We start from the raw sequence: 12,111 nt of genomic DNA, 5'->3' as shown, positions 1-12,111 counted from the left end.
ACCCTCAATGTCTCACTTACACACACACACACACACGCACACCCACACACACACACACACACACACACTCACATGTGAGCGTGCACGCACACACACACACACACACTGGGTACACTATCAGGCAATATGAAGGAGTTGCAAAGAAGACTTAATGTCTCAGGATTCTTGTATTCATTAGTAGTTTTAACCCTTATGTTTCTTGAAGTTAGAATTAAGGCTCCTGAGTACTCTCTCTCTGCTCCTGTGCGTCTATGTGTGACTCAGTGTACTTAAAGATAAGGAGAATGGAACGTTTCCAGGATTGTGCGTCAGAATGACACTATTGCGCCTGAGTGCATTCTCTGCCTCTCTGTGTCGTTAGCTTAATTACCAGAATAGCACTGATTGGGGCAGCCTGCTGCTTCTCCTGACTTAGTGTGACCAGAGGTGGACCAAGTGAATCATACCCATATACAGCCAAAGGAAACACAATTCATTTATGAGATGCATGAAAATACTGATCTGTAACTTTTTATTTCCCTCTTTATATTCATCTCAGCTCTTCCTCGACAGCCCCCCCCCCCCCCACCCCCTCTCCATCCCATTTTCAATATAATTTTTTACAGTCATCCTTCAGCTTCAAGGTCTTGCTCAGCCTATTCGCTCTCAGCTTTGACAACCTCTCCTTTCAAGCTGAAGCCTTAATAGAAAGACACACGCCATCTAAGGTCCTTTGGGCCATCTTTTTGTATCTCACTATTTTAATTCTCTAGTGTATCTCTCGTCCAGGTGCTCCAAAACAAAAATGATGCACGAGACCACATAGACACTCACATGTACCCTTGTGACGGTTAGTTAAAGGGTGTCTTGGGCAAAACTCTTCAGACACCTAAAAAAAAGCACTAAATACTCTGGGTCTCATTACCGAACCTCTTACGGATCTGAATGTCATGTGCCAAATGGACACTAATTATCCCCTTGAGCTTACACCGTGCTGAGAACAGCTATAATGGAAACAATAAAGACACCATGAGTAGCATTAAGGCCCAGAGAATTCACTTAAAATACAGGCTGAATGAAAAACACCTTACAGGAAAAAGAGTTAAGTAAAGAAGCTTGAACAGGGTTTTCCATTTCAGTCCCACTTCACTGCTGAAGCACATTTCATCTACTGGCAGACACCTGTCTGTCATGCAGGCAACTTAGTACACATGTCCTATCCTCTTGGATGGATAGGTGCTTCTCATAAGGCAGATGGTATTGCAAGGTAGCTATATCTCCACTGACACAAAATATGGCTTAAGGGAAAAAATAAAACTTGTTCCTAGAAGAGTTGAGGGGAACTCATATATTTTGCCCTTGTGGTTTGACTCACGTAGGCCACCTCGGCCATATACGCTTACCTACCACCATCATTCTCTCTACAGCAGCAGGTGTGCCCCAGATTGCCCGGCTGTATCCCTCCTTTCAAATTGATAAATCTCTCAAGGGCAAATGGGAGGTCTTTCCCGTCTGCGGGATACATTGGAATATGTTAATATGCGCCACACAAATCCAGCACATGCAGTCCTACCATTTTCAGTTTGTGAAAACATCTCTGTCTCTGTCTTCTGTGTTGCAGTGTGTTGTGTGTTGATGACATATGGTCTGCTGATGGGGGAAATGGGAATGTGTGTCTGATTCACAGACAGATACGGTCACAGGCGCTCTCTTCCTGTCTCTCCCTCACACACACAAACACACACAGACACACAGACACACACTCTCACACACGCAAACACACACAGACACACAGACACACACTCTCTCTCTCTCTCTCTCTCTCTCACACACGCAAACAACAATTACAGCATATTGTCTCAAACTGTGCCAGTCTTGCAGGTTTTCCAATATGTGCCCGTGTTCTCGAACATGTATTCTCTGTGGCCTCTTCCTGGATGGTCTCGAACCGCACACCCTGGGCTGACTTCATGTTGTGCTGAGAACACTCACAGCTCACAGCTCACAGCTCACCAAGATGACCTCAACTTTGCTTAGACACTTTCTGACACAGTGAAGCTATTTTTTGTGAAACCTACAAATCTTGATTGTTTTATCACTTTAGTCATCAATCACATTATCAAGTGCATTTGAGGTAAGCTACTGCAATCACCTTCATCAGGGTAAAAAAAAAAAGAAGTAAGGCAATGCTATGCATCATTAGCTGATTGGTTCATCCTTGTGCATTATGGTGAACCAATCAATTTCAGAGCCCCAATATCTCTTGATAAACGCATGTTGTTCAATGACAGTAGCTAATGGAACATCAACAGCATGCTTGTGTTTCATGCTAGTCTACCCCCACCTGTGTAGATGTGCTCTGAGGGTGTCGGTCTGTGTCTAGTGTTCCTTGTGTGTTTAAGCGGCCACAGCACATCAGTCATCTCGCCCAACAGCAAGAGTCTTACAGCTACATCCCTGTCTTCATCATAGATTCATCTCAGTAAAACATCCCAAGAGTTGGCCTGACTGAAAGTCAGTAACTGCTCGTGATTTGTACATTGGTTTCTTTCATTGGAAATGGTCAATTGCATAACAAACCGAGACATGGACATTCAAGCTGACCAGCTGTTGGTAACAGCTGAATTTAGTGTTAACCTGACAGTGACCATTTTGACCTGACAGTGACCATTAGGATGAAACACGTGGAGGTGATGACCAAAGGGACTGAGTATCTCTTCACGTGTTCCCTATCAGAGACAGAAGAAAGAGGTACATTTCATGCTTGCCAGCACAGTCAATGAAATCCATTTACCCACTCCTGGTCAAACCCTTTTATAATTATTATTATTTCATGTATTTCTATCAGGGACCATATACAAAGTACATTCATCTAAAAAAAAGAGGAAAGATGATTTGCACCGGATTTAGCTACTAGCTCATTTCTCTCTTCAGTCCCCCCACCCCTCAGCCCTTGTGCAGATGTGCTCTGAGGATGTCGGTCTGTGTCTAGTGTTCCTTGTGTGTTTATGCGGCCACAGCACATCAGTCATCCTGCCAGCAGCAGAGTCTTACAGCAGATCCCCTTCACCAACACTAAACTACTGCACTATATGTGTGTGCACAGTACCTCACTATACAAACTAGCTCCTTAACATACTGTATATAAACTAAAACACTGAATAGTCCTGGAATCTCATTTTGCAACAGATTCCAAAAAAATGTCCACTTCTGATCAAAGTACCAGTCCATACATTTGTACATACAGTGCATCAGTTCTATATATATGTATATATATATATGTATATGTGTGTATATATGTGCAGACCAGCGTGTCCACATTGTACAGGAGCGACAGTGGTACAGGAGGTAGAGAAGTCGTTTAGTAATCAGAAGGTTGCTAGTTCGATTCCCTGTCGAAGCGTCCTTGAGCAAGACACTGAACCCCTAATTGCTCCTGATGTGCAGTGTGCCATCAGTGTAAATGTAAAATGTGTATACATTGTAAGTCACACATATGTAAGTCGCTTTGGATGAAAGCGTCTGCTAAATGACTAAATGTAAATGTATATAGGAGGTGCCCTGAAGGCCAGGGTTCAACACCACAGACACCTCTACAGCTTCAGGCACCAGATCCCTCTCCAGAGGAGACATGGGCTGGCCTTTAATAACAGACCACAAGGAGCTTACCTGATGCTGCTCTCTCCATCACGACATGTACCTCCGTCTATCTCTGTCACTCTTAATCTGTCTCTATCTTTCTGTCCTTGCTCTCTCTTTCTCTTGCTCTCTCTTTCTCTCTCTCTCTCTCTCTCTCTCTCTACATTTTCCAGAAAATCCCAAGACCTCAATCTATTACATATTACTGTATATTAATTATAAACCAGGAGAAAACACACACACACACACACATACATAGTTTCACACTTCTCCCCAGTCACATGTCAAAATTACAAGGAGAGGAACCGTGTGTGAGCAGGTAATCATCACTGCAAATAAAAAAAGAATAAAATGCACCAAACCCTGGTACAATAAGATGAATTAAAATGTGAAGCCTTTAAATGTGTGTGACATGTGAAATATGAGTCAGAACATGAGATAGCTATGAATGATGACTGGCAGGAAACTGAGCCTGCAGTAAACTGTCAACATAGTCAGTTTAGTAACTACAGGTATGTCTACTCCATGTCATGTTTACGATATCTGTCTACATCATTATTGTTCACTTTCTCTGCCTCTGTTTCTCTCTGATGTCATCCTCTCCAGAAATCAACTTTTGATAGAGAGGTCATGCACAGACTGATATGTCACCTGAGAGAGTAAGGCTACAAGTCAAAGTTTAGTCAGTGAGGATAGAACTGTTTTAAGTGCAACCCACACACACACACACACACACACACACACCTGAAAATCCTAAATATCACACACATACACACACACACACACACATTCACACAGTACTCGAATACTGAAACATGTGCACACACACATACACATACCTGAAAACCCTTAATCTCACGCACATACGCACACACACAAATACTCAAACATGTACATACACATACACACACACATCTGAAAACCCTCAATTTCACGCCTATACACACAGTACTCAAATTCTGAAACATGTACACACACACACACACACATACCAGAAAACCCTTTATCTCACACACACACACACACACACACACACACCCACACACGCTCACACACACACACTCACTGGAGCGGCGCTCACACACAGGGTGTGCCTCCCTGACTGGCAGTCAAAACATTCAGACGCTTTTTCTGTGCGCGTCACAGCTATTGGGATCAAGAGATAGAGATTGGCAGCGAGCGACATTTCATTCAGTGGGAAACAAGACCAAGCACCCCCCAACAGCACTTTCCTCGGATGCTTAGAGACAAAGCCTTTCTAACACTGTGCTGTGAGGTTTACCTGTATCTAGTTGTCACCATAGACTCATTCATTTCAACCCCCCCCCCCCCCCCAAAAAAAAAAGACCAACAACATCAGATACTGTTTAGGTCACTCATCAGAGCTACAGTTCCCAAAGAGAGAACCCCCTGTCCCAGATAACTAATATTTAATGTTTAATGATTAACAATGAACCTGTTATATGTTTCTATACCACATTGTTACCACCTATAACTTATTGTTTGTTTTTATTTATTTATGTTTATTGTGCTTGTACATTTTATGTAAACATGCTTTGGCAACGTTGTATTGTATGCAGTCATGCCAATAAAGCCTTTTTTGAATTTGAATTTGAATTTGAGAACAAACACATAGGGATACACAAGAGACAGTGGTGAACAAGGGCACCGTAACCCTCCATCAGAGACACACAGTCAAAGTGGGGAAACACGGCACTTTTGTGGACATAATTAAATGATGAATGGCTATGAAACCAGGAGAGGTTGCGGTGAGGTTCTCTCCAACAAACACATAGGTTAATTAAGGATCATGGAAGGACATGAGATGATATGAAATGTCACTGTCTGTCTGACATGGCATTTCAGAGGAACCATCACGTTGGTTTTTCTGATCTCATTAAATGCACTGCCTTTTAGTTTTGTCAGACCATATCGGTCTTTGCTCTAGATGGATGGAGGGGGGATCACAGACTATCTCTGTGTGGATGTGGTATAGATCAATCACAATGCTCTTTGATCTTTTTAGTGCTTTTGTGTCTCGAGGGATTGAGGGAGGATGTTGGATCAAAGTGTGTCTGGAATAGACAGCATACGTGTCATTGTATGTTTTCAGTGAGTGTGATTACACAAGGAGCAAATCAAGGAACTACTGCCTTTATGTCATTCCTAAGTCTGACGTTCATCAAAATAGTGAAGTTCAAATACATAGTTTCATTCTGAAGGATCCTCTTACAATAGAATTTCAAGTTGTCATAGCCCTGCATTTTATGAAATCCAAAAAAAAAAAAAAAAATCCACTATCTAATAATCTTCCAGGTGGAATGTAATACAGCTGCCTCTACTTCCTGACATAAATGTGCAAACATACTGATGTCATAATGACGTTTAAAACAAGTTTACCGAACTCTCTCTTCCTCCAAATGTTAGTTTAGTGGTTAAAGACCACACTCATCTTATGATCACCAGAAGTGTGACATATACGTATGTAAATTGGCTTGCTGTATCTATCTACTAATTCTTTTTCCACGCTCGCCTTGTAAAATCACGGTCACGGTCTGCAGAAATGTAAATACATGGCAGGGTACAAATCACGTTTCAAGTGTAAACCTGCACAAGTTGATTCAGGACAGGTTTAAAAACCAAAGTGAAACTGAGACAACAAATGTTGCGTGAATAACTTCCGTGAGACATCCGTAAAGTCTGTGGGGTGAGGCATGTCGCTACATGTATGTCCTGTCTGAACGGTTTGTCCTTTATCTATCGACTTCATTTTCGAATCCTCATAAATTCGGAAATATTGTGTCGATAGTGACAAAGCAGGTAAACTACCAACTGGTACCAAGGAAGACATATCAACGCGGTGTGTGGCACCACCATGTAAGACATTTACCGAGCTCTCACATGTGTGCATGGGCGAGCAACATGAGTCAGAACATAAACGATACAATGTAAGCCTACAAAGCATGATGTTGCTACAGTCACGGAACCACTTTGCAGCCTGTGGACCCCGTGCATCCATGTGTCCTCAAACTGCATTCCAACAGATGTCTCGACATCTCATTCGTGAGTGGGCACTGCCATTGGCAGTCAACTATAACACATCAACAACACTGTAACATCAAGATATGCTCACATACATCTTTCAGGAGAGTGTCAGTAGTGCCGTCTCTATAGGATAATATGCATTACCTTGTGCCCTTGCTTCTTTCGCCATCCGGTTATCCATTAATGTCCAAACCTGAGGAACAAGTGTGACCTGGTGTCAGCTAGAAGCACACCTCACGAAGTCCAGACAGTCAGAAAGCGAAAATTAACCTCAGGTCCTTCGCAATGTCTGTCGAAGGTGTTCTTTTTGAAGGTTAGGGTGATAAACTCTTGAAACCGGTCCAACTACACACCGTCCAATATTTGTTAGGTGAAAACAACAGAGAATTTATCCCATCAATTTGCCGCGCACCGCGGCTGTATACGAGAGCGGCTGTCTACCTTCCAGTGATGCACGTTAGAGTTATCCAATAGGTTTACTCTCTTCAAATGGTATTCACTTGCCCTTTTCTGGAGGCATTTTCTCTGAGCATGGACTCACGCTGTATGGACAAGATCGTGTTTAAAAGCACTTGAGGAACATTTAAGTTAGGGTATATTTATATAAATGAAGAGAGTCAACTAGATAAATGATTAATGACGATGTATTTTTAACTGACAGCCTAGCAAAAAGCAATGTCATAATTTAAACATACACAAAAAGGGGGTAAAGAGTTTAGTTACAGATTTATTTTCACTTAATGGCGTAGGCATTTACGGATGCATTATTTCACAAGATCAATAACCTTACATACCAGCTTAAGCTCCATTCAGTCGGTGCAAGAGAGGAACCTAATTACAACTTGACCTGAACGACCTATTGGCAGGAGAGAGCTTTTAGTCCGTTTTACGAAACCTTGGTCGCCAGGTGTCACTTCTCCGCCTTTTCCATATTTAATTGTTAAACTCCTAAAAACTCATCTCACGCACACTCATGGCCGGTTTATCAAAACGAATTAAGCAAATTGCCTGTGAGACTCTGAGGACCCTGAAACATTATGGCTGGTGTCTGCTGAGTCGGTGCAAGGAAACGAACATTTCGGGAGACTCAACACTGCCCAGTTGATTGATTTTTAACTTATGGGCCAAATCGCAGGAGCTTATCGTTACTTATCTAAGATCCCTATAATGTATGACATTGCTTCACTTCCGGTAACATCAGCAAGTGTATCCGTGCAAAACCAATTATCCAGTTATATATTACATAATTACAAACGTGTGGAACAACGAACATAAACAATGGACAAAGAGCACTGAACATATGGATTAGATCCTTAGCCATAGGGGACAGGCTAACCAATTGTACAAGGTGATGTGGTTATTGTTTCAAGATCCATATCGTTTTGGGATATTTATGTTTATGCTTAATTATTTATGCTTTGGGACCACAGTGCAGTATTAAGGATAACCATCCCTCACAACTTTGGAAAAAAAAAAAACATACATGCCTACACAACCACTAAGGCACTGTGAAGTTGATCTTGACAGCCAGCTGGACATGTTACATCAATAAGTGTTCTCTAAAAGACATTGTGGGGTTTACATCTCACCCTTAAGGCCTGAAAAGAGGGGATGCCAACCTTCCTGGGAAAAAAAAACGTGAACAAAAAACATTCCCTTGTAAATCTACTATGGCTGTGAAATGATTAAAAATTGTAATCAAATTAATCACAGGTTTCTGTGGATTAATCATGATTAATCACATATTACCAATTTTCTCAGTATATTTTTGTGAGAACAAAAAGATTTATGACAAAAGACAGATATATACATTTAACATGTTTTCTTTTTTATTCATAAAAAAAACAATGGTGCTGCAACTCAGCAGTTCTTTAGCAGTTCTCTTTGCTATTCCATATGGAACATTAATATAATCTTCATCCTAAACAGAATTCGTGCTTCTAAGCCATTATATGGTTGAATAAAACATTTTTCTTTTCTTTTTAAATCAAACAGAAATTATTTGGGCTTCTTAGTCATTGTTTTTATAGGATGGTTGAAAATGTTTCTCTTTTTTGTCAAACAACCATTAATCACACCATGACACAATCTAATGCCTCTAAGGCCCGTTTTGTCAACAATTGCCCAATTGCTTGCAACAGTTTGGAACTGTTCTGCACAGTATGCCTCTGCAAAGTGGCTCTCTTTTGTTTTCATGCACGTTAGTGTAAACGACTTTAACTTCCATTCGTTGGTGATTAGATGTGCAGTTACACCCAGGTAGTTATCCTTACACACAGAGGTCCAGTGATCCCCTGTCAGCGCCACATGTTTCGTAGCAGCCAAGTCATTTTCCTTTTTTTTCAGCTTCATACAGCTAGTGGATTTTTGTCATTATTGTGCGGCTTTGCGGTGCTTTGATGCTCGAGTCCCCCGTTGCCACTCGCAAAACTTCGGTGAACCCCTCGTCCTCAACTATATTAATCGGTCTACAGCTTTTTGCAATCCATTTGGCAACAGTGCTAGTCAACTTGTCACAGGCAGATTTAGTCAGAGGCCTACGTTGTTAAGTGAGGGTGGTTTGGCGCATTCCACTTGAACTCCCCTCGCCGACCAACGCATTTGCTACGGTGAAACGATAACGTCTTACCGCAGAGTGTACATATCACTTTGGTTTTATTGAATGTTCCATCTTTGTTTTTTTGGAACATGAACTTCCCATCCAGAAAGTCCTCAGGTTCATCAGAATTATCCATGTTGTTTGTTTGTTTGGATAGCAGCTGCCGTCTGACTGCATTAGAAAAGGCGACTAGTTACTAGGGTGGAATTGTGGGTATATTGGAAGCTCATTCTGCGCATGAGTTAAATGCTTTAAAAAAAAGAATGCATTAATCCTGTAATTTAATCATAACGCGTTATTTTTCACAGCTCTAAAATCTACCCTTCCTTTTGAATGGATGATAATAAGGCATGTTAGCCTAATCGTTAAGAGACTACCTTGACCATCCCCCTCGATTTTTTTTAAAACCAGTTGACTTCTGCCTAAAAACATCTTAAAGTGGTCAAGTCTGCTGAAAGGCAACCAGAGCATCTCAATTATGATCTGCCCAGGGAAGGAAGCATAAAACGGAGAGACAACTCCATGGCAACCAGGCAAGAGCAAATTAAATCACAGACAGTACATGTAGACAGCAGCCTACTCGGAAACCGATCTAGGCCTATATGCAAATCTGGACAGCGTTTCCCAAAAGCCTTGGTGGGCAACCACCATGGGAATTAAGAGAGAGTGTGTTCAAAATGATAGTCTTGCGATCTAACAATGGTAAAGTGTTCAACTACACCTTTGGGAAACGCACCGCTGGAGCTAATGTGTACGAGAGACTCCTGTGTGAGGCTTTCTCCCGAAAGTGGGTCACCCCGGCAGTTCTGCAGGCCAGACTGCCATGAGGTGACAGCAGGGTGGGGTTGGAAGGTCACGGCAACGGTTCTCCATGGTGGTGAATGTTGTGTTGAGAACTGCTGGTGCAGCAATCATGGGATGTCATTATGCAATCAGCATGACCCTCCAACTACAGGAAGTGGAGAGTGCAGAGTAGAAAGGGGGTGGTCACAGGGTGACTTCCACTTGCAGCTGTGCAGCATCATTAAGAACTCACTCCTCATCAAGAAACAGCAAATGTCTTGTGTGCCTTTTCTTTTGTGCCTTAGTGATGTCGACGGGGCACTCTTCAGTGTCCTTGAGAAAGAGCTCCATCTCTTTTTAAAAGGATTCTGATGGGTCAACCAGCCTGTGTCAGCACACAGCCTTCCTGTAGCCTACCTCTCCCAGGTCTCTTTTCATTCTAGACACTAAGCATTCAAACAGTAGATGTCTCCTGCTGATAGAGAGGTCATTGTTATGTGAGGATTTAGCGTTCTGTGGTGTTCTGTGTTAATGAAAGACCACAGGGTCATCTTCTGCTGGGTCAGTGCAGTGGGGTCAAAGGTTAGGAGCAGATTAATAATCTATTATTGCTGGCTCATTCATGCTGTTAAGTAGGGGTGGTCTGCTGCCTCTGGACTAGGACAGTACATAGGTAAATAGAAACTGGCTTTGTTGCAGCTGCCTTTGTTCGAATCTGAGACCGTAAATTGCTATAGCACACCTTTTACTTTTGCTTTGGTTGGATGGATTAACTGGCATGATGTTGAGACGAAGAAGATCAACTGGAGAGATCTTTGGGCTATGAACGTTAACTACATAAAATTAATCTTAATTAATCGTTGGAAGACTTCCCAGACCTCCCCACTCAGAACCTCAATCAGTGGGTCGGTGAAGACAGAAGCTGCAACTTGTGTTTGGTTGTTGGCTCATTAAAACATACTTTGTCTGGATGTAAAATTAGCCTGACCCAGGGTCACAGCCTGTAAAACTAGCCAGACACCATTGTTGAGCCTCATGGGCCTAATTCAGCGGAACTCTAAAGAAAGGTTTCTGTTTGAAACCCCAGTGAAATGCTCACAAAGGCAGCTTTGTTGTTGTATCCTGCTGCTCTGGGCCTCGTTTGCTGTAAGGGCTGAAGCTAAGTTAATCAATTGTGCTTTTAGCCCGTTAAGATTAGCGAGCTGATTGAGAACAGCAAACATCGGTTCGTCAACGGCTCATCCGCCTCCAAATCATGTGGTTAATTTCAACCAGGCTAAACTTATCAGGGCAATTGCGCGTGCACGTCCTACTTCAAAAGGCAGGAAAGGTCGATCACCAAAACAATGAATTTCTAACGGTATAATGGTTCTAAACTCAAAGAAAAGGGCTCTTTTTTTCTCCGCTGGCGAGCAAGAGATGAACATGAACGCTTATGAAGAATACAAGACCATAATCACGGCAAAATTCAACACCGCCACCGCTGTGAGAGCAAGGTGTGTTGGGATGTTTATAGGGTGATATCTATGTATGAATACCTGACGGCAAGTGTGAACTGAAATGTCTGTATTTCTCTCTATTCTTATCATGAGTCCACCTTAATCATTTTCTACAATAATGATATGCTATGGTGTACTAATAACACTCATATAATTATGAGTGCTTTGTTATCCGCATCACCGACACTACAAAAATGTACCATTCGCAAAAAAGCGCAAGACAGTCAATGTTCGACTGTGGTGTTTGCAATAAATGACTAGAGAAGGTCTTGTAAATGAATCATTCCTTGTCGGCTGAATCGGTAGCGCTCATACAAGAACTCATCATGATGGAATAATGGATCTTGGCGATCGCAAAGAACTCTCTCCCTACGCTAATCTAACTATCTAATATCAGTCCTTGGTCAATGGGATCCCTCCTTTTTCTGGGAATGTGGCAAGCTTATCCAGCTACACTTAAGTTGGCCTGCGCTGGAGCAGGTTAGTGCTAATTGATATGTTACTATGGTGATTTATCGAAAGTTGCTTCCACGAACCAAAAAGAGGGGCGTTTTTTATCTTAGCCTG

At 42.1% G+C, this 12,111-nt stretch overlaps 1 protein-coding gene across 1 annotated transcript in view; it reads right to left on the bottom strand.

Annotated features, from left to right (window-relative positions):
- Positions 1-7,860, bottom strand: part of LOC122129119 (membrane-associated phosphatidylinositol transfer protein 3-like) — a 44,420-nt gene extending 36,560 nt beyond the window's left edge. The window contains exons 1-2 of the mRNA XM_042704163.1: positions 7,458-7,860; positions 6,808-6,856 (exon numbers count right to left, since the gene is read on the bottom strand). Of these exons, the coding sequence (XP_042560097.1) occupies positions 6,808-6,856; positions 7,458-7,472 (64 nt within the window). The 5' untranslated portion in view covers positions 7,473-7,860. The remainder of the gene's footprint in view (positions 1-6,807; positions 6,857-7,457) is intronic.
- Positions 7,861-12,111: the final 4,251 nt, after the last annotated feature.

This window comes from Clupea harengus, unplaced genomic scaffold, assembly GCF_900700415.2.
Source record: "Clupea harengus unplaced genomic scaffold, Ch_v2.0.2, whole genome shotgun sequence".
NCBI lineage: Eukaryota > Metazoa > Chordata > Actinopteri > Clupeiformes > Clupeidae > Clupea > Clupea harengus.
Note: the sequence above shows the minus strand (reverse complement) of the source record. Positions and strands in the feature narration are given on the sequence as shown.